We start from the raw sequence: 24,954 nt of genomic DNA, 5'->3' as shown, positions 1-24,954 counted from the left end.
CCACAACATGCGGGCAGTGACCTCATCGGCGTTTTCGACCGCCGATCGGCAGCTTAAAGAATGCCAGTGCCATCCCACCTTCCCAAGCCCAAAAGCCCAACATCCCACCCCCCACTTGGTCTGGCACAGTTGGCATAAGTTCGACTTGTCCTCGTCTATTCTTCCCACCCTAGTCCGTCCACAGTCTAGCGCTTTGTATCTCAGCCACAGGTGCCACAACTTACCGTACGAGACCTACCGATCCGCATCCCGCCTTTTCCATCCCTCCTTATCCCCGACTTTCAAAAGAGAGACGAGAGGACGACATCTAGCTTTTGAACTGTGACCGACAGGTGTACCTCAGTCTCACCAGTCTATACAATACCCCTCGCTCACACTCGTCCTAACATCCCCCTGAATCCCGGCGTTCAAACAATATCCCCGTCCGCCGACATGTCGACTCCCGTGAGCCCCGTGGAGAACAAGCTCCCGATGCGCTCGGCGACCATGAGCAGCAGCTTGACCCGCCAGACCTCCGTCAGTGACGACGAGGCGATTCCCGACACTGATAGCAGCGAGGTGTGTAACTAAAACCCCTGGGAGGAACAAAAGTTGAGGGAACGGGAAAACTTGCGGAGGGCGCGGATCCCCCGCGATGAGAGACATTTTTGGCTAACACGGCTCGTCTTGGAATAGACTACCAATCTCCTGCTGGAGCGTCTGCGCGCATGGAAGCACATGTGCGGAAACCTCGAGGACTATGTCTCTATGACTGCCAAAATTTCCAAGTCCCAGTCCAAAGACTACGAGAAGATCCTGAAGGTCGGGGTTAAATGCGTACAACAAGGGAAGGAGGCAATTACTGATTATTTTATCTGCGACAGACCGTGAGCGATCCTCTGAAGGAAGGCAACCATTTCAGCTCCAGTGCTGGCGGTGTGACTGGTCTGTTTGAGAACATGCGGAACAACTCGCAGGTATGGACAAAATGCAGCGCCTGCGTAGAGCGGTGCTGACAGATTCGGATATAGGGAATGGTCAATATGTACCTTGAGACTGAGAAGAATCTCAGGGGTAGCGTGCTCCCCACTTTGGAGCGCCTGCACAAGGAAATCAAGAACAAGTCGAAGGAGCTCCAGTCTGGGGCTGTCAAGGGTGCCAAGGCCGTTGAGAAGGCCCGGCAGGCGACCCAGAAGCATATTGAGCTGCTGGGTCAGCACTCGGCATCGCACGATGCTGTCGCTCAAAACAAGATCGAGACGCAGCACGACCCTTACATCCTCCGCCGTGGTATCAACCACCGTCTGAACAAGCAGGTTACCGAGGAGAACAACCACCGCAATGATGTTCTGGTCATCCAGAACTCGTTCGCCCAATTCGAGGCTCACGTCCTCCAGACCATTCAGGGCGCTCTTGACCAGTTCTTCCAGTTCATGGGCAGCCAGCTCGACCGCCAGCGGGCCATGTACGCGGATATCCTCGGCACCGCTCAGCGCATCCCAGCCGACTTTGAGTGGATGAACTTCTGCGTGAGCAACGATGCCAAGCTAGTCAACCCAGACTCGCCACCACGCTCCTTGTCTAGCATCACCTATCCCAACATGGACCACCGCTCCACGCAGCCTCTAATTGAGGGCTCCCTGGAACGCCGCTCGCGCGCCATCATCAAGGGCTACAGCACGGGTTACTACGTCGTGACGCCCGCACGGTACCTACACGAGTTCGCCGATACCGACGACTTCCGCAAGGACCCTACCCCCGAGCTGTCGCTGTACCTACCTGACTGTATCGTCGGCGCTATCGACGGTGTCAAGTTCAACGTCAAGGGCAAGGACGTGTCCAGCGGCAAGGTCGGCAACGCCTTCCACACCACTACCGAGTTAAGCTTCAAGGCACACAGCTCCAACGACGCTGAGAAGTGGTGGACTGTCATTAAGGACTGCACTCGCGCCCCTGTTTTGGCCTCTCCTGCTGTCACCTCGCCTGTCGCTACCTCCCCCGTCAGTCCTGCTGCCACCAGCCCCGCAGCCGTCAGCCCGGCCGGTAACTCCGCAGCCCAGCCCCCAGTCTATGCCGAAAAGGAGAAAGCAGCTGCCGCCGCCAGCTCCTCTGCTGCAGCTGCTCCCGCTGCCGAGAAGAGCGTCGATGCAACTGCCGCTAGCCCAACGGCCGGTTTGAGCCGCTCAACCAGCACGGCCAGCCACTTCCACGGCTCTCCCGGTGGCTCCGCTGTGCAGGAGAAGTCGTGAGACGAGTGTGTGATGATTCATATATTTTCTTTCCTCGAGCTCCGTTGATCTATGCATTGCCATGCTATCCCGATAAATACGTGCGGGTTGTCCATAATGCAGCTTCATTTCTATATTCATCACCTGTTTATCAGTTTCTGCCTTAATACCTTGTGCCCGTGAACTAGATATGAGCGTGATTCCCCTTGGACCTTGAACTATCCTTCTCGCTTCGTATATTGCTTTATACATAGTTCTCTAATATCCCGCAAATATCATGATTGTGATAAGTTTTGGATTATCATTCAGACTCCGAGCTAATTGAATACACGCCTGTTTCAGTAATAATACACATCTAAAGATTCCGTACACAACCTGGGTTTTCAAGGTGCAAGGCACCTCCTAAGAAGATTAGGACAATGTCCCACCAAATAGGGTGTCTTCCTCGCAAATCCTCTTAGTATCGAAGACGATACCCTCCTGAACGATAAGATCTATCGCGCTGAGGTAACCAAAGTCTTGAAAGGAAAGGATGTTAAGACTCTCGCTTGAGTCTCTTTATATAGTCCAGAACCAGAGTATGTAGGTGATTGGCAAACAGTGTTGAAAGGCTCGTCAAGAGCCCGCCTCCGACATGCGTCGGACCTTGCGCGGTTTCCAGATTCTTGTTTATCTTGATTCCAGCGACGTTTTAAATGTGTACCGTTTAATGCTCGCCTCTCACTAACAGAGAAACTGGTTAGTTGATAGTGGACATATAGATGAAGACTGTAAAGGGTGATCACTCACGGAAATGATATCTGAAGGCGAATAGTCACAGAGTGACAGCATTAATAATGGTGACAGACGACAGGAACAAAGATATCAAGTTTTTTTCCTTTTCCAGGCTGAGGTGAGAGAAAGATGATTTCTGCTACCAATGCGGCACGTTCGGGTAAAGGAGGTGGTTTGACGCCATACTCTTGCACCAAAGGATGGGGGTGAGGTGTCAGATTGACATGGGTTGCCTCTGATTCCTAGTGAAAGCTGCTATCGGAAATCTGATTTTGGCGAGGGCGAGTGGAAGCGGATTAAAGGTGTCCGAATTTGATCGTATGGTAAGGGGTGCCTCGATTATGATTTATTGAGAGGTTGAAGGAGTTGAATATATTTATAGGGTCTTTGTATAGGTACAATGAAAAATAAATATATGAATATCGAGGTACAGGGAAGAGGTTTTGATAGTTAATAATGTTGGAAGAGGAGGGGGGTTATGAGGGAAAGGGGGGTGTTATATAGAGTCCGGTTACTGGCAGGACAAACGGAACTGAGCTTAATTTGTTTGCTCAATGTCTATTGTAGAAGTCTAAATCTAGCAACTAGAGAGAGATTCTAGCTAGATATCCTGTTAATACTGCTCTTTTTAGATGTCTTTTTAAATGTCTTTTAACCCGTCCATCTGCATAGCCCCAGAATGATCTTTCGGGATATCATGTAGGTTATGATCAATCATGTTCTTTCGAAATTCAGTTATAAATACTACAGAGAGTAGAGCAAGAGCGATTCTCTTAAAGTTTTCATGCCTGTAATCCCTTCGTAGTAGCAAGCCTTACACTCTGTCTTGATCTATTTTGTTTCCTCGATGAAGTAGATTTCCCCACAGACCTCAAGATAAACCTTTTAACTTAGCCCAACATGGAGCGTAGCTCGGCCGCAAAGGTTGCCACCGTATCGCGGAACTCGCTCGGGGGAGGACTCTCAACGCACCTGCCGAGTATCATGAAAGATTCGCATAGCGCTACCGCATCCCACATGAGGTCGCCGGCAGACATCGCGGCTTTGAGTTGTCATCTTCGCCTTGTGCCACTTGAGCGCATACTGGGTAGAGTTGTTTTACCAGAAGCATAGTCTAATAGCAAAGAGCTTGGCTGTCTCCGCGCGCCATCGGGTCAGATTTGTTCGAGGGTCCGCCAGCGAATTGCTATCACCCTTCTTTTTCAATGTAAACCTACATCAAAGTTCTAGGAGCTTCATGTCTCCGCTGCTGCTGGGAGGGCATTGGAGATTGTGGGAGAACTTCGGGTCGTAAGGGAATCTAGCTGAGTTATCCGGTCCTAACACCTGCCCACATCAGAAGGCCGCTGCCGTCCTCGGCTAGGTCGCGAAACGACAAGGATAAATGCACCAATTCGAAGCTAGAATGTCTCTGCAAAGTAACATGCAACGCTCCGTAAAACAGAACAAACGCAAAACATAAAAGGCAGTACATGCACAGGGGATGCGTAGAGAGTGAATTGTCAAGTCTGAGTTAGAGCGGGTTATCCAGGGGCGAAGGTAACGTTTGGCGTAGACAGTCCGCAAAAATTCTGCACCGAGTCCTTTAAATCGCCACTTGGTAAGGAAGGCTGCGAGACACCTTTCTAGCAGCAAGCATCATCCGAATGTAGAGAGTAGAAATGGGGCAATGGTGAGAGATGACCATCGTCCTCTAGCACAGGTACAGCGGCCATCATTCTCAGCAACTAAATAATTTCTGACCTTTATAGACAACTTTCTACTCACAGGCAATGACCTTGTAACCGTAGTCACTCTCGCTCATGCACGCCAGGATTGGTAACACACGCACAGCATGGAGAGAGCGCGCAATATGAGATTTTATAGCCGCCGAGGTGGCAGGATATATCAACGCCATCCAGGTGATGATTTCAGCAGTTGATGAAGGCCAGCTCCATGCAGCGTGGCCCACATCGGACAACAAACGCTCGTGTTTCTCAATGTAATATTTGTCGGCAAATACCACCATACATTGAGGAATTGGGCACAGATATCGCTCTCCCTTGTGCGCTGACTGTGCGTGCTTCTCTGCTGATTGTGTCGTAGAAAAGGTAGCCAGGCGGCATGCGGCTGGCTGGATGAGTTTGAACTGGTAATTGGTAGGTCTCGATTGGCGAGGTAAACCGGGGTCAATCACTTCGGGGAACGTGTCGTGACTCCGCTGATAGATATGGCAGTCATTTTGCCTCTTCTGTGGACTGTATGCCAAGAGTTATCTGTGATTGCAGTCATTGGTGTCTGACCATGGACGCTCGTAGATGACACTTTCCTCTCGCGGGATTATGGCGTATCGATATATCTCTTCAAGAAGTCCTTGTAGTGGAGACATCATAGGTGAATTGTTCTGAAAGGGGGACGATACCTGCTGGTGAGAACTTTGGTCACTATGTCTGGCTCTGAGAGAGAGAAGACAAGACAAGGCCCCGGGTGATGAGAAAGGCAAAATATGGAGCCACTTGCAAACAACCGTATTGTGTCTATATAGCTTGTAGCCGAGGTAGAAAATCAAACTTCGTTGTTCGAGGGGAAATCGGGGTTTGGACAGAGGACAATCCCGGCGAGGTTGATGTGTGTAGTGACAATTCCAGGTTCTCATCTGGCTCAGAATGACGTGTAGACTGACTGAGAGTGATAGCAAGCCTTTTGGTGGTTGTTCAACTGGACTGGTCAAGCTGCTATAGGCGTTGAGGAGTGCCATGGAGTGTCACTCTATTCTGAGGGACCAACTCGATCATGCCATGGAAAGATGGTGTTTTTGGCAATTTTGGACCGGCACTTGCTCGCAGGCTGATCTGTATTAAGTGCATGGATTGTGTGCAAATTCCAGACGCTTAGGTTGGCTTCGACCTCCTCATTGTGCGCCCCGTCGCGAGATTTGATTTCACGGACGTGTTCGAAATGCAAGGCTCCAGCGCTAGGAAAGGGTTATTCATGGTTCCAACACGCTAACTTGCAAATGATAGCCTCACCTCATAACTTGACCGGTAGATTCCTGGCCTTCATAAGTACGTGCTGGGGTGTCATTGTGCACAGGCAGTAGAAAACGCTCTCGTCCGTAAGACGCACTTCTAGGAAAGCCAGGTGTGGTTCCTTCTCGACGTTATACCAGATGTCATGGATGGAGAAATGGAAAAATGGAAGACCATCCATGTTACTAACCTCGTCAGATCGACTTGACCCTCGCGAGATGGCCCGGGCGTATTGTGACTTACCAAACCAATCTGCGTCCACAGATCCAAAGAGTGCATCAGGTGAGCGAGAGTCATCGCCTCCCCAATTTCTGGTACCCTTGAGATATCTGTACACCCACTTTGCACTTGTGAATTGCTTCCTGGGTGGAGTTTTGTCCATGCCTGGCCAGTTTAGCTCCTGGAAAAAGGGACGTCTGGTGTTGTGTTGACTATCAACCAAATGAGTGAACCAATTCGGTTGCGGTATTGAGTGACTTCTCCCGGGGAAAATATTTTCGCATTCGGCTTCAATAATTCTTTTTCTTGTCCATCCACCAGGTGATCCATGTTCGCCTTGTTCCGCTTGGGTTGTGTACGTTGTTGACCGATCATAGCAACCACCAGTTTCGTCGTAGGAGTAACACTGATAGAGGGCTGGGTTTAACTCGTATAGCGTGGTCCTGCGCATGCTGCTCCTCGTGTTGAACTGTACAACAAATACGTTTGCTCGTCCATTTCTCTACGTCGAACGGCAGCAGATTGCTAGAATGGTGTTATGTCGGTTGACTGTTCTTACTGACCAGACTGTAGAATCGCATTAATTTTTGGTCTTTCTGTGGCGTCGAATCTTGATTAGAATGCAGCCAAAACTGTGTCGAGCTTGTACTTACAGAACACCCTCTGGGGGCTGACTGACCAAGTCGGAGGTGCCACCACACCTCAGGGGAACTCTAATCATTGATACTGTCGAAGGACCCATGACCAAGGCTCTGCCTCTTGCTCGCGAAATAACCACGAAGTCCAGGCTCTCTGTCCAAGTGATGCACAACTTGACGGTCTCCGCTTGGTGTGGTCGTGATACTGTTTGGGAGTGACGAAGTGAAGCGCGCAGACATCTTGAAGACGGGGTATAGGGTTCGTCGCTCGTGCAGTCTTTCTATTGGTGAGGTAAAGCTGAGATACTCTCACTAGAGTTGACACGGAGGAAAGTTAGATTGGCAAGGTGTTGTAAGAAGATTAACCGTTGTCGAAACCCCCGGAGACGAGACAGAGGAGGCAGAGGAGGCAGCGGAGGGTCGATATATATAGACATCCTGAACCACGATGTCAATGTGGGTGGGTGTAAATATAGAAGTGTAGTTGAGGGGAGTTCAAGAAGAGAAGAGAAAATGAAGAGGGAAATGTGTTATATCTGGGGGGATCCTATTGACAAACACCATGGCACGTGGGCAAAGAAATGGCTATTTCCTGTTACGGGCACAAGCCATTTGCTTGGGACTTTGATTCCATGGTACCTATCTATCACCCACAGAGCAAACTTAATCAGATTATCTCGGTGTGACCAAACATGGAGTCCTCATAATAGCCCACACTATGATGGTAGAATAGCGTTGGGGAGGAATTACGGCGTACAAGAAGGGAGGCATGAGATAGTGACTCAACTGCGCGGAGGCATTTAGAGGCCACATATACCAAAATTGGCTGGAACATATTCAAATAATCATAAAGTCGTGTATTAAATCCTTGAGAGGACATTCGCTCCTGGGGTAGGGTATTCCAGCCTAACAGTAACCGGAATGAAGCACCGCTGTGAGTCACTTATATGCATGTCATCATTGGAGGATGTTAGAAGTCCTCCGGACTCTCCAGGTCACTCAGTTTCTCACCCAGGAATCGCCCAAGAGCCGCACACTTAGACTCCAGAGCGAGCAGCACAGACGGAGAGGCAGAGAGGTTCAGACTAGCCAATCTGGACAGATCTGCGCTGTGATCGATCTCGTGTTGGGACTCTAGGCCGCCGTTGTGCGCAGGCGGGTTCGAAGACGGCACATCACCCTGTGACTCATCTGTAGTGGTTCCATTGCCAGCCGTTGAGTCACCTGGGCCATCAACAGCGAGATGGTCGGGGCCATCGCCGTTTATCATGTCGTCGAGCTTGTTGGGACCCACGGCGGCCAGCAGAACTTTGTCCGCAATACGAGTCACCACTGCCACCGAGTCATCTAGCTCGAAGACGATAGATCCCACGTCGCCCAGCGACATCGATTGCGCCGTCACATAGGATGAAGGGTGACTGGCGGGATTTACCCCTGTGAGGTTTCCGCTCGACGCGGTCTTGGCGTAACAGGTATATGCGGCACCGTAGGTCGAGCTCAGGTTCCGGAGCTGGCGAGAAGAGAGGGAGGAGGCGTAGGCAAAGACGGCGCCGTTGGTAGCGAACACGCTGTGAAAGAGACAGAATGGTTAGCTCTGGAACACCTCGGCAGATCATCACCAGGGGCAGGAGAACCTACATCATCGTCGTAATCTCCGGCGGAGAAAGGTTGTCCTCCAGCAGATCACCCAATGCCTCCGAGTCAAGCATCTTAATATCAGGTAGACCGGGAATCATGGTGTCGGTGTCGGCGTCCAGGCCAACCGGGGTATCTTGGTGAATGTGAATCTCTGGGACCGGTTTGATCGATTGACAGTGCGCCTCGACGACCCAGTCTTTGGGAGGGGTCCACGAGCAGTCCTCGGGGAAGAAGAAGCAGTTGTCACTGTAGTCCTCGTCGTCGTGATCGTACTCGATGGGCTCGTCGGAGCAGTCGAGCAAGTTCTGGGCGCACTGCGTGCGACAGCGGGCCCAGTACGGGAGGAACGGGGCGTCGGAGTGGGGCGCGGTACCGGGCTTCGCGAAGTACTCGGAGGAGACTGGGAAGGGTTCGAATTCAGCCATCTTCAGACCCATGGCCGACAAGAGAAGTGTAGAAAGAGAATAGAAAGCCAGTCGCGTCTTTTTCTTTCCAGCATAGATGGAGTAGGAGTAGGCACGAGGGCAGTGTTTGCATAGCTGACGCGGGATACACAAGGGGAAAGAAGCGTCAACGACCACCAAGCGTCGTGGAATCCGCAGACTACAACGTCAAGAGGACTGTTTGTCCGGTCCAGATGGCGAGTCACAAGAATTCCAGATGTACCCGGTGGCACAAGAGCAGGGTTAGAGGGGCATGGGAGGTGTATTTAAAGAGGAGACTTGGGTGGTAAGAGGAATAGCCCAAGTAGGAGTACAGTCATGCGATCGCCGCGAGGCTCCGCGGATGAAGCGCCACGAACATCGTACAGGTCAAGGGCGAGGAACGTGTTAAGAATGAAAGGTTTGATTGGGGCAAAGCATCGATGATCGGATTGGGGAGCAGGACGCGTGAGCCTTTTGAGGGTCCTTCCAGTGCTAAGCGCGGGTGTGCAGGAAATGGGGCAATGAGAAAGGAAAAAGAAAGGAAAGGTCCAGCCCCCAGTGATTCAGACGGGCACCGTTTTGACACGAGGGCTTGGGGGGCAAATACTGGACCCCAAAAAAGAGACCAGCTTAGGCCAGCTAAGCCCGGGTGTTTAAACCAATGGCAGGGGATGATCAACTGGGGAAGGCGGGGGTTGCAGGACTCAAAAGGGAGAAGGGTGGTGTGGGAAACATGTGGAATGGACAAGGTCGAAGGGTATTAGGAGAATTCAAACGAACCTGGCCTGTGCGAAGGGGCGAGTACAGCGTCGAGCGTGTGGAGGTGCGGAGGAGGTGGAGAGGGGAGAGAAACGAGGAAGGAGATGAATGGAGGAGGAAGAGGTCGCAGCGCATTAAAACGATCCCGCGAGATTCGCGCGGGGGCCGCGCTGTTGGACGTTTAGGCTTTTTGGGCTCTTTTGACTTTTGCGCTCGCTGCAAGTACGATGTGGCATGCAGTTAGGGGTTCTTTCCTAGTCCGATTACCCCGGAATCGACGTAATGAGTGTTCGTAAGAGCTAGAAATCATGGGGTCTGGTACTTGGAGGGTATATCAAGGTTGAAGAATACCTGGAGCCATACAGTATACCCTATAGTATACCCTATAGTATACTATAGGGAGTATACTCTAGGTATATTATACCATGAGATCGATGATCTTCAAGGATCTTCTATAGCCCGTTTGACGGCCCGAGGCTAGCCAATATTTAATCTACTAAGCTTCTTCTTCCATGTACTGTCGAGTTAAGACTAAACTCGCCAGTCGACGACTGACGTAGGCGGAACTGCCCCACTCTTCCCCCTCACGGCTGACAAAACCCCCTCGCCTTTCATCAATTCATTATGTTAGCTCGACTTCCACGTCTCTTCCCCAGGGTCCTTACTCCATCTACTCGTATCCCTGGTAATGCACCCCAGACGCCCCAGGGCCCCCTAGATCTAACCCTCCTCCAATCACTGACCATCAATTTTTAGCTATTCGATCTTTCGCCGCCATGGCTACCGATCCCTCTACCTACAAGCTTAACCGTTCGTCTTTTTTTCTGCCTCTACCTCATCCATCATCACTGACCATGATGGCCATCCAGACACGATGCTGCGGGTCAAAGACCCAAAGCGATCGCTGCAGTTCTACGAATTCCTCGGTATGAACGTCATTCAGAAGCTGGATTTCCCCGAATGGAAGTTCTGCAACTACTTCCTCGCCTATAATGGACCGACCTCGCTGCAGGGTGGTGACCGCCACTTCACCGACCGCAATGCCGTGCTGGAGCTCTGCCACAACTACGGTACCGAGGATGACCCCAACTACAGCGTTGTCAATGGTAACACGGAGCCCTACCGCGGTTTCGGCCACATCGCCATCTCCGTGGATAACATCGAGGCTGCCTGCAAGCGCATCGAGGACGCCGGATATGCTTTCCAGAAGAAGCTGACCGAGGGTCGTATGCGACACATTGCTTTTGCCAAAGACCCTGATGGATATTGGGTTGAGATCATCCGTCGCGCCGACGAGGATCTGTCTCCCACCACCGACCCGGGCTCTTACCGTCTGAACCACACCATGCTGCGTGTCAAGGATGCCGAGACTAGTTTGAAGTTCTACCAGGAGTCTATGGGCATGACCCTCGTCCGGACCATTGAGAACCCCGATGCCAAGTTTAACTTGTACTTCCTGGGATACCCCAAATCTAACCCCGAGATCAAGGAGGGTGCGAAGAACGGCGTCGCTGAGTGGGAGGGTCTGCTCGAGCTGACCTGGAACTACGGCACGGAGAAGCAGGAGGGTCCCGTCTACCACAATGGTAACACGGAGCCCCAAGGATTCGGCCACATCTGTGAGTTTCACCGTGTCACTTCGGTGTGTTTGACTAGTCTTTTGTTTGCTAACACATGACCTTCTGCGCAATAGGTATCTCTGTCGATGACCTCCAGGCGGCCTGCGACCGATTTGACACGGTCAATGTCGCCTTCAAGAAGCGTCTGACTGATGGTCGCATGAGCAACATTGCTTTTGTCTTGGATCCCGATAACTACTGGATTGAGGTGATCCAGAACGAGCGCATCAAGCGCACCTCTAACTGGTAGATACGGCGCATTGAACATGAAAGCCATAAAGGGAAGACTCGTATAGCAACTAGACCTACGCTACGATGTACATACAAAACCCAATGTAGTGGTCTTCTAGCCTCAACATTTTTCTATCTTCCATGTAGAAATTTCAATAGTTTCATCTTCTTGACCACGAGACGACGTGCATGGACCACCGGCTTATCCCCGATCCCCTCATAGGCGGGCGCAAAGTGGACCCTTCCCCCGCCCCCCAGACCAACATTTGGCGAACATTTTGTGTCAGTCCGAACTCGCACCAGGGCTTCTCAGCTTCATTCGATACTGGCTTTCACACTGTACAGACCATGGCCGCGACAGTATCCGCCGAGGTGGGATGACTTAACTCACAGCCCAAAGTGAACAGCACGGCGCAATCTACTTCCGCGCAATTTCGACCGCCACCCCCACGAGCAAACCAGAAAACCGCATCATCGAATTACAGCGCAGATCTCCGAGTCTGAAGTACTCCCAGTGCGGGGAAGAGAACAGAAACATGTCTCCAGAGCCGGAGAAGCCTAAAAAGGCCCCTCGAAAGCACGTCACGACGGCTTGTGTGCCATGTCGTGAGAGTAAGATTCGGGTATGTACAATCTCCCACGCTTCGCCTTGCGGGGATCGGCAGTGGAATAACGTTTTTAATCGGCTTCTCTCCAGTGCGACGGGTCAACACCACACTGCCAGAATTGCCAGCGGAAAGGCAAAGATTGCAAATATCAGCATGGAGATGACAAACGCAAGTATGTATACCCTCGAAATGCTCGCTCACCGTTCGATCCGAAGCGAATTGCTTCTCGGCCCGCTGCGAGCAAGACTCGGCATCCCGCCGATGGCATCAGGTACTGAATAATGGGCCGGCTAACATCAACGACAGGGTCTCGCTCCGAGCTGCGACGGAGCTTTTCTCCGCGAGAATTGACCAGCTGGTTCAATTTATTCAGGATCAGGGTCTTGAGCCTCCGGCTATGAAGCCGGACGACGAGGCGGGCATGAATCGGGTTCTTGATACCCTGCAGATCCCACGAGGTGTCACCAGGGCCAATATTTCTTCTGGCAATGACAAAAGGCTCCGTTATAATGGAAAGAACTCAGTGGGATCGGATCAGTCCCCGTCACAGAGCTCGCCAAATACATCGCCGAATGGCCAGCCCCAGCTTCAACCGCAGCCATCGACAGAGACTGCTGCTACTGGTGCTTCCCCCACGCAGGGCATCATGGCTGGTCAGCAACTATCGTCCGTTGAAGCTTGGAGCCCGTTCGGCATGGTGCGAGGTGCTCCCGATAATCAGAACTTTGTTCACTGGGGCTTCACGCTACCGACAGCCGAAAGTTTGGATACGATATACGCCAATATCAATGGGGGAACAGGGCTACCAGTTAATACAAATCTGAGCCCATATAGTTTCCAGCTGGGCATGGACATGGTGCAGCAGCCGGGCGTCTTACTGAGCCAAGTGCCTCCTGACCGGGACCTCGACTCGGACAGCGATGAAGAGAACGAGGCTGAGAACGACGTCATCGAGCAATTATCCCATCGTATCGGCACGCTTAAAATCGCGGGAGATGGCCACTTGCGATTCTACGGAGCGACATCTAATCTCAATCTTGTCGATGTATCTGCGACACAACAGCGACAGCGGCCAGATGCGCGGACAGTACGTCACGATGGACAGGATATTCTGAATCATCTTCGGGTTGGTCAGCCGGTTGATCAGGCTTTGGAAGATCATCTCGTCGAGTTGTACTTTACATGGCAGAATCCCAGCATTTATGTCGTGGATAAGGAGATGTATATGGCGGCTCGATCGAAATGGCGTAATGAATTTGACGATACTCCGTTCTACTCGGAGGTCCTGACGAATGCCATGTGTGCTATTGGCAGTGCTTTCGAGGCGCGGTATCACCCGACATTCATCACATTCCCCAAATCCCTGGCTGAGTTCTTTGCCGACAGGGCCAAGGCTTTACTGGAGATTGAGCTCGATTCACCTTGTGTGGCGACGGTTCAAGCTCTTGTCCTCATGAGCTGTCACGAGGGAGCGTCAAATCGTGATGCCCGAGGCTGGCTGTATAGTGGAATGTCGATGCGACTGGCATTTGACCTCGGTCTGCACCTCGATATGACATCGTATGTCAACCAAGGCGACATGAGTGCCCACGAGGCAGATGTCCGAAGGGCTGCATTCTGGGGGAGCTATATTGCTGACCATTTCTGGGGCTTCTATCTTGGTCGACCATTCCGAATGAATGCCGGAGATGTGACAGTTCCAAAACCAGCCTCGACTCTCGGAATCGAGAAAGAAGGAGTTTGGCATCCGTACGGACTTCAATCTACTACCCAAATACTGGAAGATGGCCTACAAAATCCCACTGAGCTAATCAGCCGGCAATTCGTCATTCTATGGGAGATGGTGTCTCCTGTGGGCCACATCCTCTACGGGTGTTCAGATATATCCCCGCACGATCTACAAAGAATTACCTTCCAGGTAACAGAAGACCTATTCGCCTGGAAAGCGAACCTCCCTTCAACGCTACAAATCGATCTAGACGACGATTCAACCCCGAAACTCCCCCACCTCCTCATCCTTCACATGCAATACCACCAAATCATCATCTTCTTCCACCGCCCCTGGGTATCAAAGAGTTACATCCAACCACGCAGTCCACGCCAGGGACCGGGTTACCACCACGCACGCCGCATGTGCGTTGAATCCGCGACCGCGGTAGCTCGCTTGCTTCACATTTACGAGAAACACTATACATTCCGACGAATGAACAACCAAGTCGTCGCAATAATCTTCAGTGCCGCGCTGATGCTCTTGTTCGTCACGGTCTCCAGTTCACCACTGATGCCAAGCAAACCCGGGGAATCGAGTACCGCGCACCCGCGTAATGCGGAGATGGTTGCGTACTTGAATCTCTGCTTCCGTGCCCTGGATGAATTGGGCCAGTCATTTGAGAATGCAAAGCGGACGCGTGATTACCTGGTTACACTCCAACGACGCTGGCAAGCGCACATGCGACGTACCGGGCCCGCTGCGAAAAGGCAGATCAGCAGCGCGAATCTCCTAGCGATGTCCGGACAAGTATCTACGCAGGCTTCCCACAAGGACCATGGCATCGATGCATCCCGCAAGAAAACCCGTCTCGTTGATACAGGCACGCAGAACCGCCCGCGAGATGACTTGTCAACCTCCATGGCCGCGGGCCACTCTTACCAGCAATACACCTCCCATCAACAGCAGTCTTTTCAACAACATCCCTTCTCGGCGCAAGCAGCGCAAGCGAGTGAACTTGACTGGATCCGGAATACGGATTTGAATCTTCTCGCTGATGGTGGTGTGAATGGTAGTCCCGGTCATTCTATAGGCGGTATTTCGCAATCACAGTTCCCTGCTGATCCGGGTATGTTGCCTGATTTGGGGGATCTTGAGGGGTGGTGGAGTCCGCCGCATGGGACCTCGGGGATGGGAGGGACGTCGCTGTAGCTTTGGATACTCTTGCCCATTGTATTTCTCCATCTCTTATTCGGTATCTTTGTGAATGATCAAAGCTCCTTGGGGGGCATGAGCTGTTAGCGCTGCAACCTCTCGGGTATTCTACCACTGTCAATAAATCCTTGACACCTCACAGCGAAATCCTATGAACAATATAGAATCTTTTCGTGATATGTGCAGTAATTGACACCAAAATCCCTCACTCATCACGTATCCTCCCGTCAAAAATCCCCTCAAACCAACCACCCACCTCCGCTCCCACTCCCCCAATATCCCTCTCAAGACTAACCCTCCTCTCGCCAAACCCCTTCTCCCTCCCAAAAAAGCAAGCCCGCCGCATAACGGAAACCATCTCCTCCCCCTGCTCCGCCAAAACACTCCCATTCTCGTTTCCCTCTTTCCCCTCAACATAAACCCTCACCCAAGGCAGAGTCACTTGTAACCTCCGCACCCCATTACCACCCCACCCCCGGCCTCCGGCTCCGTAGTCCAGTCCGTAGGGTGGCCAGCGGGACAACGCTTTGCGGCGTCGAATAGTCGGGTGGCCCGCTTCGCTGAGTTCATCTTCTTCTGCAGCGAGGGGGTCGAATTCTGGGTTTGATAGTGAGGCGTCTAGTGTGTTGTGCTGTGGGGTCTTCAGGACTGGGATGGGATATTCGGGTCCGATCATGTACTCCGGGAATGACCGGGGTACATCGCGACCCGCAGAGCGGAGGAATAATATCGGTGAAGCGAACGCGTCGAAGCAGCGCTCCGGGGAAGCGAATAATGCTTCGCGTGCAGCAAGTAGTGGAACTAGATCTGCAGGTGCGGTGGCGCAGGGTGTTTTCTTCTTAGATGCTCTTTTGGTCGGTTTCCCTTGCGACGCTTGGTCAGTCGTGTCACCGCTAGCGCTGGCACTGAGCTGCTCGGTTGTGCAGTACTCATCTAAACCAGGCCAGTCGCAGACGGGCATTATCGATGCGACGGCTTTCACAGACTGGGCTTCTGTTAGGGCTAGCATGAGAGCTAGTGATCCCCCGATGTGTGAGCCGAAGATGCCGAGCTGTGCCGGTTGGAGATGAGTTTGGATCCAGTCGAATGCGGCGAGGGTGTCGTGGATTGGGGTTGGGTATTTGTAGAATATGCTCTGAGACTGAGAAGTGGAATGACTCGGTGACGATGATGATGGTAGGGGTGGCGTTTGACCCGAATTTTGGATTGTCTCTTCATTTGATGTCGGCGGCGACACCGCGCCGAGTCGGTAGTTGACTGTTACGACTGTAGCGGATGTGGTAGAGGCCAGAGTCTGCTGTGGTATTAACCCAGTAGCGGGTCCAGGGTCGATGACCCATTCTCGATTTTTTAGCGTTGAATCATGCGATTTGACATCTTCCCGGGCGCGATCTGCGTGTCCCTGGAACAAGGGGCCTGGCGGGAGGTACAGGATGACATTCGGCCCTTGAGAGCGCGAATTGCTTTGCGTGGGCGAACTTGAGGCCTCAGGTCGCGTCACACTATGACATATTTAGTATCATATATTACAAGACGGGTGTGCGAATTGAATCAGAGGAGATTGTCTACCTTATTGATATGCTTCCATTGTTTCCAATCGGTAGTTCGAAAGACTCGTGTGTCCAACTGGACGATGTCGATAGCAAGCGCGCACGAAAATATGTGATGTGAAGAAGGCGGTTTCTTTTAGGTTGAGAGATAATCAGACGACTGGATGTATGTATTAATGAGCGCATTGCATTGGGGAGATTGATCAGTTGAAGTTGTTTTTGTCAACGGGCTGATAATGCAACGGCTTTACCCCTTGGGGCCTGAGGCACCAGTCCACGTACGGCGGACTATTGCGTTCACTTCACCGCTTATTCCACCGCCCTATATGCTCTACATAAATATTCTTCACGTATAACTAACTAGGTATGGAGGTTATATGATAAATCACACAGATATTTATCTAAGTTACTATAAGATCGTCAATGAAGAATCATTATTTACTAGTATTATATACTAACGTGGCTGGTTTAATAATAAGATTAACCTTGAGATTTAATAATTTATACCTAGATTAATAACTTATAGATTATATTAGATTTTAGTTCTACTAATCTAATTAGTTAAGTTGATCTAACTCAATTTCAATCGTTTTCCTGTGATAAAATCGAGATTCTGCCGGTTTGAAAATCGCGAACTATGAAATAAGGTTGAGCCCGTGCTCTTACATCATCATGTGAACTGAGTAAGTTAGTCTACTCCTGGTAGTTACCTAACTATACCTTAACTAACTAACCTAGGTCCCTGCCTAGTTAGCAAACTCGCGCTTTCCGATTCCAACTATCATCCTCCCCCAACACTCCTCACTCGACGTCCTTCTTCACTATGCTTTCTCCTCCAAATCCCCCATCAGACCCATCATAACTACGATATCCGCAAAGGAATTTGCAGAGCACTTAACGTTTGCCCAGTCTATAACGAGCATTATCCGAAGATCTAAAGGGTATCACCTCCTGACGGTTACCGACGTTCCCCCTGGGTGGGAGGATTTCTTATGGGACATCGAAGAGAGTCTCCCAGCGACCAGGAAGTCATATGACCCTATCAAGAATACCTTACGGGTCTCAATTATGCCTACTAATGCTCACGATGTCGCTTCCGGATGGTGAACACGGGCTATATTATCGTGGAGCCGCACGGGGCTCACGACTCCTCAAGAAGAACGCCTTCTGCGTACTGGGTCTAACGCCAGTAAGTTCTTACGACTGATCTAATATTGACATAGCTAATCTAGGTAGCTCTCAAATTCCAAACCGATCCGTATCGTTCACTGAAAAAGGAACCGGACGCTGTCTTCCGTGTGACGGGACAGACTCTTCCCACGTTTACCGTGGAAGTTAGCTAGGCGGAGCTCCACGATACTCTTCTAGACGATATAAATCGGCTACTTATTGGGGGTGAAGGTGATATTCGAGTTTTCGTTATTATTAAGTGGAAAAGACACGGAAACAGCGTTTCCGGCTTCCTCGAGGTGTACCGACTCGACCGACAAGGGATACCTCGCCTGGACTAAACAGGCACTATCTTCCCCGTACCACTAGGGGCCCCTTAGCAACAAGTGCGCGTCTTACGAAGCGAGCTTTTTGGGAAGTCCCTCCTACCGGGAACAACTAGGGCAACTGTTCTCCCCCTCGATATTGATTGGCTCCGTGACATAGCCCGCGAGGAATTCGCTACGATGGGGCTGGTTTCCGCCTAACTTGTCGCTGGTACGTCAGACGCGACTCGGAAATTTGGGTCCTAAAAGGTAGCTTGCGTGCCGAGTCGTCAGACAATGTATTATTTACTGAAGCAGGCGGGTATTCTTATTATGCCAGGCAGAAATCTAAGGCCCAAAGGGTAGCGCGCGGGAAATCTGGGGGTGGCAGCAGCATTATCCTAACAATATAGTAGGTATTATAGGGAAATGTGTTTTTGGCTACTCGGGCATTGTCCAGGACAAGAAATGATGTAATTTAAGATTATTGAAGGTTCAAAGAAGTGGTGATACACAAATTCGAGACACACGAACACAAGACATTCCTTCTCAGCCCGTCCACTGGTATTCTGGCAACTTATACCCATCAGAATGAGCAGAAGCAGTTCCAAAGACCTTGTCGAATAGCCAGGGAAGACGACTCCAACAAAGGAATGCAAAGATCATATTTCTCACCCAAATCCCCCAAGCACTCTGAGGTGCAAACATCCCAGGAACGAGAGGTGGAATTTTCTGCATCCTGTCAATGAGCGGCCGAATCTGCTCTTCGTATCCCTTCAACCCGGCTGTCAAATCACCTCGATGTTTCCCCACCTCTCCAGCTAGCAGATAGGCTCCAGTCAGAGCCAGACTAGTCCCGGTACCCGTGGGACCAGGGGCGTAGCCGGCATCACCGACCATCACGAAGCGTCCTTTATGCAAGGCCGGCGTTTTGACTTGAACCCACTCACTACCGTAGAAGTCATCGGCTTCCATCATGCCCTGCACGACCTCGTCGCATTTCCAGCCAGCTCCCTGAAAGTGTTTGGCGACGAAATCTTTCAGTGCGTCGGTGCCGAGCTTGTTCGCCTCGCGGAATTTCGCCATTGAATTGTGGTCGTTGCGTGGGTTAATGCCCATCAGCGTAATGCGATTGCCACCAGATGGGTCAGGCCCAACGCCGACAGCACGTCCGTTCACGGCACTGTATGCGTGGCCTATCTGGCTCCCGTTGAGAAGGTCCGTCTTGATAGAAAAGTACGTGGCCCAAGCGTTTACGGGCTGGATGTAGTCGCGCATGGCACATCCGAGGCCAATCGCTCTAGTTCTTGAGGTCGCCCCATCGCAGGCGACAACGAGATCGTATTCCGAGGATGGTGTTCCATTCATAAACTCGACTTGAACAGGCCCGTCGCTCGTCTCGGGTTGCTGCAAGGAGGCAACTTGTTCTCCAAAGATGTAGTTGATAGACTTGTGATTCTTGGTCAAGTCGTACAAAATTCGTGACAAGTCGCCACGGAGGATCTCATACTCGGAAATCAACGATTGGCGGTCGGGATCTCCGGTGGGCATCATGGTTCCGTACGCACGGCCGTCCTTGCGAACGAGGCTGATGCCATCGATTGACTGTAGGTTGGCTCGCACGGCTTCTTCCATACCAGGTATCTTCCGCATTACCGAGACCCCTGTTGTGCGAATGTCGATATTCTGGCCATTGGTCCGGAGTTGGGGGAATCGTTCGATGATTGTGACTTTGGCACCAGTTTTGGCGAGCCAGTATGCTGTCGCCGGGCCTGCAATGGAGGCACCCACGACTAGGACTCTCAGACTTGACATGGTTCTGTGAAGAACTTTTCTTTGATATAATAGTTGCTTGTCTTTATATCATACCAAAAATTCCAAGAGAAACAAATCCGCAGGATAATTTATATAACTTTGGTGATACGAATCCATCTGTACCTCGGGCACATTCAGGCCGAGCATGCGCGATCGCTAATTGGCTCGTGTTGGAATCGGGAGACTCGAGGCTCGGGCGAGGAACTGCCCGAGCAGTCAACCAATCACAGTCCCGAACGGTCTCTTTCGCACGAATCATTAGTTTTCGCGAGTTCATTGTTGATTCTCTAGTTGCGATTGATCTTTTAACAATTGATCCCATGATATCCAATCATCAACATCAAATTCAAGTCCCTCGATAACATCGAAGGCATCCACACCCGGCACTCCAGTTGCAGGCGACAGATCGTTTGATGATGCTGCCTCGGGAGTTATCAGGGCATCACTTTGATGTTGTCTTTTGTCTTGGTTCTTCCTCAAAGACCGTAGGGTCCTGATAAACTCTGGTTCCGGGGCACTACTGCTTGATTTCCAGGAATCCCAAGCCTTCAAAGCAAGGCATCTCATTGCCATACTGAGGGCTTGTCGGCTATCGAAAAGCTCATCGTGGTTCTGGTAGAGCTCGGCGACACTTTTCCAAGCTGCCTCGATTTGATCATGGGAGAGCAAATCTCTTTGTTTCAAGAGAGTCGTGAGCATAAAGATGAATGAGTCTCGAGTTCCCCATAGAAAGAATGGTTTGATGTGCCACTGGAACTTGTTAGTCCCACCATGAGAATGGACTGCCGCATCGGTGTCCAAGGTTTTCTGCGCAAGCTGGAATAGTTCCTTTCTCTCCTGGCTGCTAGCGGTCTGGTCCCTTACTTTGGGGAGACGAAGTTTGAGCCGCATGGCCGTCATACCGGACCTTGCAAGTCCAATAGTAAGGAAGTGTAGGGGGTTCACAATGTCGCAGTAACGAATGAATTTTTCCTCCACTTCACTTTCTGCTGCAGAAATGACTTCTTCAGCTTCACGACTATCAGAGGAGCTCCAAGGTCCGACCGTGTTGATCGACTTTCCTGATTCAGCCAGTCGCTTCCCCACGTATGCGCGGGACAGACAGAACATCATGTCTGTGGCGCCATTTTGCTCCACTGGTTTCTCTGTCATTCCAGGCCAAATTTGGTCATCGTTGATGTTGAGCGGGGGCCTTGTATCCCAGGCTTCCGGCAAACTCATATAGTCAATTCCAGCAGACTGGCTTGCTCGAGAATCGTGTGGAAAGACCTGATAAAACAATCGACGTCTCAGCTCTACCTCAAATGGTGGCAGGCCCAGGTTCTCTCCATCTCGATGGAGGCCGATCCGTTGTCCAATGCGGGCGGATATCCCAGTCAAGATCCAGTATGTGTGCGGATCGTAGGCGTAACGACTGGATAGGAGGTATAGATAAAGTGCCTGCAAGACAACGATTTCTGTTGTTTTAAGAAACGACGCATTCACTAGAGCCTGACGCGCGGCAGCGTGAAATCGTTTCATAATTGTTGATCGATCTTGTTTGAACACCTTCATGCACTCTTCTTCCGATATCGAAAAGACAGCACAGTGATAGATTGAAAACAGTAAACACTCATCTGCCTTGGAAGCAATTTCAGGTCGTTGTGAAACGGATTCGACCATTTTGCCAGTCGATGGGATATGTAAAACTTTGCAGATGGGTTCCACATTCTCAGCGTGCGTCTTCCACAGCTTCATGGCATCCGTATGACTTGGGTGACAGTGCAGGATACTTTGCTGACAACCCAAGAACCCACCCGTCAACGGATCCGGTAGGATGGCTTTGGTAGAAACAGAATCAGGGGTCATTGAATCATCGTCCTCATCCGCAGATATCTGTTGAATCTCATCATCTCCGAGGTTGAACCACATATGGCTATCGATATATCTCGACCTGCCTTGGCCGGTAAGTAGCCTGCCCGTTTTTGACGTGACTGGCTCGACGTGACTGGTCTCTGACTGTTGATGAATAGGGACTTCTTCATCCGTTGTTTCAGTATCCAGCAGACCGTTCTCCTTTAGAATGCACTCGTATCGAGCCAGCTTTTGCATCATATCATCCAGTTTTCGTTTCCGAGGCCTCGGCTGCGGTGCTTGAAAAACGCACTCGAACCCTCCCTTGCGGCACCGAGAACAAATTGGGGCAGCTTTATCACACTTGACCTTTCGTTTTGCACAGGTTTGGCATGTGTAGAGCATAGCAGACTGCGGCGTATTTGTTTGACTGCCCACGCTGAGGCCTTCTCCCATGGGGGCAGGGGCAATTGGTACTAGCCCACTACTTGAATTCCAGTCGCTTGCCATTCCAAATTCAGTGGGTGTAACGGTCCATTATACCCTGAGGTTGTCGTTCCAACACATAAACATCTCACGCTCGATGTTCCTCTTGAATTAAGGAGAGTTGGGGGCTTATTGTCGGGCACGGAATGGCGCTAATGTTCTAACCCGTTCTGAAGATTAGGTAACCCTATCTAAGCGGCTCGAAGTGTGGCTTACGGATGGTACCCACCCTCCAGCTGAACTTGTGCCCGGTATGCCGTTTTCAAGGGGCCAAAAACACCTACACGGCTATAGTTTATAAGACATATGAGAAGGGCAACAATACAGGATTATGCTGTTAGTAATCGAGAATTCTATGACCTCCAAAGACTCGTGGGTGCCGAAACTATCGTAGATTAAGACTCGCGGGCGATCGCCCGCCAGCTCTTAGTCTACGGATTGAACATATATTCTATCTAGTACAGACTGATTTCTATATTCGTATAGCTTGTCGTCCTATAAATTGCCACTTCAACAGTATGTAATCTTTGTTTGAAAAGAGGTATCTGGAAACAAAAAAATCAAATGCTTATTGTTTCTGCTGTTCTCAAGCAATTTTCACTATGTGGGATGGGAGTTACGGTACTTCAATATGTAGGTACCTAATAGGCATTTTAATCACACAGGGCATTATTTCATGTCACCGAGACGGGGTTTAAATCCGTAGCACGCTAATCTTGTTTAGGGTCATCGCTGTATTAGTCGGGCAGAATAAGCCCAGTAATTAATATAACTAACCTAGGGCGTACAGTATTATAACATAATAGTAATCGTATGCACTCCCACTCGTGTGTTCTCCTCACCTGCACCTATTATTGTACAGTATTCCCTCCCACCGTTACATATCACAAAGAAGTATGCTCTGTATAGAGTGCACTTGTTGAAAAGGCATGTATACTTCATACAAACGAAACAAACAATATAAACAGAACACTGCTCCGAAATAGACCAAGTAACTCATGTCAAGCTCCCATTAAAGCAAACAGTTAGTGCCCGACGGTACCCGACGGTGCCCTCAGCTCGTGTCTGACCTCCTGTCTTCATCTAGCAACTTTGATGATTCTGTTTCTATCGACCTCAAGTTTATTTTCCAATCTCCAGCTAATTACGCACTACCATGGATACATCAAATTATATAATAGATCCAGAAGGTGAAGTTATCATAATTTTACACAATGAGAACAGCCCCTTTGCACAAGCGACTGGAGATCCACGTACTCGTCGAAAGTTTGACTTCTCTCAATTCTTATTTTGCAACCCCTTGAGCTCCCAGGGATTGACCAGTGTTCCAAGATTCAGTTACAAACCGCTAGAGCTGAGTCTTAAGGAACAGGCCGGGGAGAGAAAGGATAAAAAGAAGAAGAAGAAGAGGGACAAGAAAAGCAAGCCCGCCGTTGAAGAGCCCGCCGCTGAAGAATATGCTGCTGAAGAGACCGCTGAAGTCCCCCCTATGGATGAGACTGCCGCTGAAGAATATGCTACTGAAGAGGTCGCTGATTTCCCCCTGTGGAAGAGCCCGCCGCTGAAGAGCCCGCCGCTGAAGAGCCCGCCGCTGAAGAGCCCGCCGCTGAAGAATATGCTGCCGAAGAGGCTGTTGTCGAAGTCCCTTTCGCTCATAGCGGCCCGCGTATTCAGGTCTCTGCGAAACATTTAATGTTTGCCTCTCCGGTTTTTAAAAGGCTACTAACTGGAGGCTGGAAAGAAAGCATTGTTTACTTCCAGAAAGGCTCAGTTGAGATCACTGCAGAAGACTGGGATATTGAAGCTCTCATGATTGTACTTCGGGCTATTCATGGTCAAAATAACGATATACCTAGAAAGCTGACCCTGGAGATGCTTGCGAAGGTTGCTGTTATTGCAGACTACTACGAATGCCGGGAGCCTTTGGTTTTTCTGGAAGATATGTGGATCGAGAAAGTGGACGTGAAAATTCCGCTAGCAGCTCCTAGGGATTTGATGTTATGGCTATGGATTGCCTGGTTTTTTCGACTCCCATCCCATTTCGAATCAGCAACTTCTATCGCTATGTCGGAGAGCGATGGCTATATTGATAGCTTAGGACTTCCGATCCCGAAAGAGGTCATTGGTGAGTACATATATATTCTTCCGACTGCTTAAAGACTAATGGTATTTTAGTTTCGATTAATGAACGACGAGAGAAGGGTATCAATGATTTAATTGACCTTCTTGACGGAACACGCAAAGCCTTTTTACTCCGCGATCGGGGCTGCTGTCTTGAATGTAGCTCAATCATGTACGGCGCTCTGACTATCCAGTCAAACGATCTGCTTTTATCGAAACCTGAATGGCCTTTTCCAAATTTAAGTTACAAGTCTCTCGTGCAGACGATAATGGCCATCAAATCACCCCGATGGTACGATTCGGAATCAAGATATTCGGGCTATGGATCCAGCTCTAAGCACAGCTGCCCTGAAGCCTCCTTTGCATCCATATTCGGGGGCCTTGGTAAATCTCTTGAGGGCTTTGAACTGAATCAGTTCACTAGTCCCTAACTTAGGATTATCCTACAGTATCTCAATGCATATTTGACTGTGATTAGAACGTACGATGTCTTTTTACTATCTTCCGTTGATCCAAAATTGGCCACAATTGTTCTACATTGATCTAAACACTAAACAAGAAACCTTTGATAAGTAATAGCGAAGTGTCCACATTCTACTTGCGTTGAGACTAGCTAGAAATTGTA

General features: G+C 50.3%; 10 protein-coding genes across 10 annotated transcripts; 4 read left to right on the top strand and 6 right to left on the bottom strand.

Annotated features, from left to right (window-relative positions):
- Positions 1-432: 432 nt before the first annotated feature.
- On the top strand, positions 433-2,228 carry N7496_003264 (PH domain protein; the record flags this gene model as incomplete). The annotated part of the gene is made up of 4 exons (XM_056696195.1): positions 433-558; positions 676-807; positions 864-956; positions 1,011-2,228. 4 exons carry the CDS (start codon positions 433-435, stop codon positions 2,226-2,228), a joined length of 1,569 nt encoding a protein of 522 aa, XP_056558407.1.
- A 2,512-nt stretch (positions 2,229-4,740) lies between these two features.
- N7496_003263 (uncharacterized protein) lies at positions 4,741-5,349 on the bottom strand (the record flags this gene model as incomplete). The annotated part of the gene is made up of 2 exons (XM_056696194.1): positions 4,741-5,218; positions 5,264-5,349. The coding sequence occupies 2 exons, from the start codon at positions 5,347-5,349 to the stop codon at positions 4,741-4,743; spliced, it is 564 nt and encodes a 187-aa protein (XP_056558406.1).
- A 641-nt stretch (positions 5,350-5,990) lies between these two features.
- On the bottom strand, positions 5,991-6,371 carry N7496_003262 (uncharacterized protein; the record flags this gene model as incomplete). Its single annotated transcript, XM_056696193.1, has 1 exon — positions 5,991-6,371. The coding sequence occupies one exon, from the start codon at positions 6,369-6,371 to the stop codon at positions 5,991-5,993; it is 381 nt and encodes a 126-aa protein (XP_056558405.1).
- A 1,445-nt stretch (positions 6,372-7,816) lies between these two features.
- Positions 7,817-8,921, bottom strand: N7496_003261 (uncharacterized protein; the record flags this gene model as incomplete). Its single annotated transcript, XM_056696192.1, has 2 exons — positions 7,817-8,414; positions 8,485-8,921. The coding sequence occupies 2 exons, from the start codon at positions 8,919-8,921 to the stop codon at positions 7,817-7,819; spliced, it is 1,035 nt and encodes a 344-aa protein (XP_056558404.1).
- Positions 8,922-10,444: 1,523 nt separating this feature from the next.
- Positions 10,445-11,537, top strand: N7496_003260 (lactoylglutathione lyase GLO1; the record flags this gene model as incomplete). Its single annotated transcript, XM_056696191.1, has 3 exons — positions 10,445-10,478; positions 10,538-11,287; positions 11,362-11,537. 3 exons carry the CDS (start codon positions 10,445-10,447, stop codon positions 11,535-11,537), a joined length of 960 nt encoding a protein of 319 aa, XP_056558403.1.
- Positions 11,538-12,054: 517 nt separating this feature from the next.
- Positions 12,055-15,046, top strand: N7496_003259 (transcription factor domain-containing protein; the record flags this gene model as incomplete). The annotated part of the gene is made up of 3 exons (XM_056696190.1): positions 12,055-12,141; positions 12,216-12,397; positions 12,472-15,046. 3 exons carry the CDS (start codon positions 12,055-12,057, stop codon positions 15,044-15,046), a joined length of 2,844 nt encoding a protein of 947 aa, XP_056558402.1.
- A 208-nt stretch (positions 15,047-15,254) lies between these two features.
- Positions 15,255-16,785, bottom strand: N7496_003258 (uncharacterized protein; the record flags this gene model as incomplete). The annotated part of the gene is made up of 2 exons (XM_056696189.1): positions 15,255-16,551; positions 16,619-16,785. 2 exons carry the CDS (start codon positions 16,783-16,785, stop codon positions 15,255-15,257), a joined length of 1,464 nt encoding a protein of 487 aa, XP_056558401.1.
- Positions 16,786-18,623: 1,838 nt separating this feature from the next.
- N7496_003257 (uncharacterized protein) lies at positions 18,624-19,889 on the bottom strand (the record flags this gene model as incomplete). Its single annotated transcript, XM_056696188.1, has 1 exon — positions 18,624-19,889. The coding sequence occupies one exon, from the start codon at positions 19,887-19,889 to the stop codon at positions 18,624-18,626; it is 1,266 nt and encodes a 421-aa protein (XP_056558400.1).
- Positions 19,890-20,162: 273 nt separating this feature from the next.
- On the bottom strand, positions 20,163-22,232 carry N7496_003256 (putative C6 transcription factor; the record flags this gene model as incomplete). Its single annotated transcript, XM_056696187.1, has 1 exon — positions 20,163-22,232. The coding sequence occupies one exon, from the start codon at positions 22,230-22,232 to the stop codon at positions 20,163-20,165; it is 2,070 nt and encodes a 689-aa protein (XP_056558399.1).
- Positions 22,233-23,364: 1,132 nt separating this feature from the next.
- Positions 23,365-24,760, top strand: N7496_003255 (BTB/POZ domain-containing protein; the record flags this gene model as incomplete). Its single annotated transcript, XM_056696186.1, has 3 exons — positions 23,365-23,736; positions 23,763-24,333; positions 24,384-24,760. 3 exons carry the CDS (start codon positions 23,365-23,367, stop codon positions 24,758-24,760), a joined length of 1,320 nt encoding a protein of 439 aa, XP_056558398.1.
- Between the last annotated feature and the right edge of the window lie 194 nt (positions 24,761-24,954).

The sequence above is a fragment of the Penicillium cataractarum genome (genome assembly GCF_028827025.1).
Source record: "Penicillium cataractarum strain IBT 29864 chromosome Unknown utg000002l, whole genome shotgun sequence".
Taxonomy (NCBI): Eukaryota; Fungi; Ascomycota; class Eurotiomycetes; order Eurotiales; family Aspergillaceae; genus Penicillium; species Penicillium cataractarum.
The sequence above is the reverse complement of the archived record's forward strand: the minus strand, read 5'-3'. Positions and strand labels throughout refer to the sequence as shown.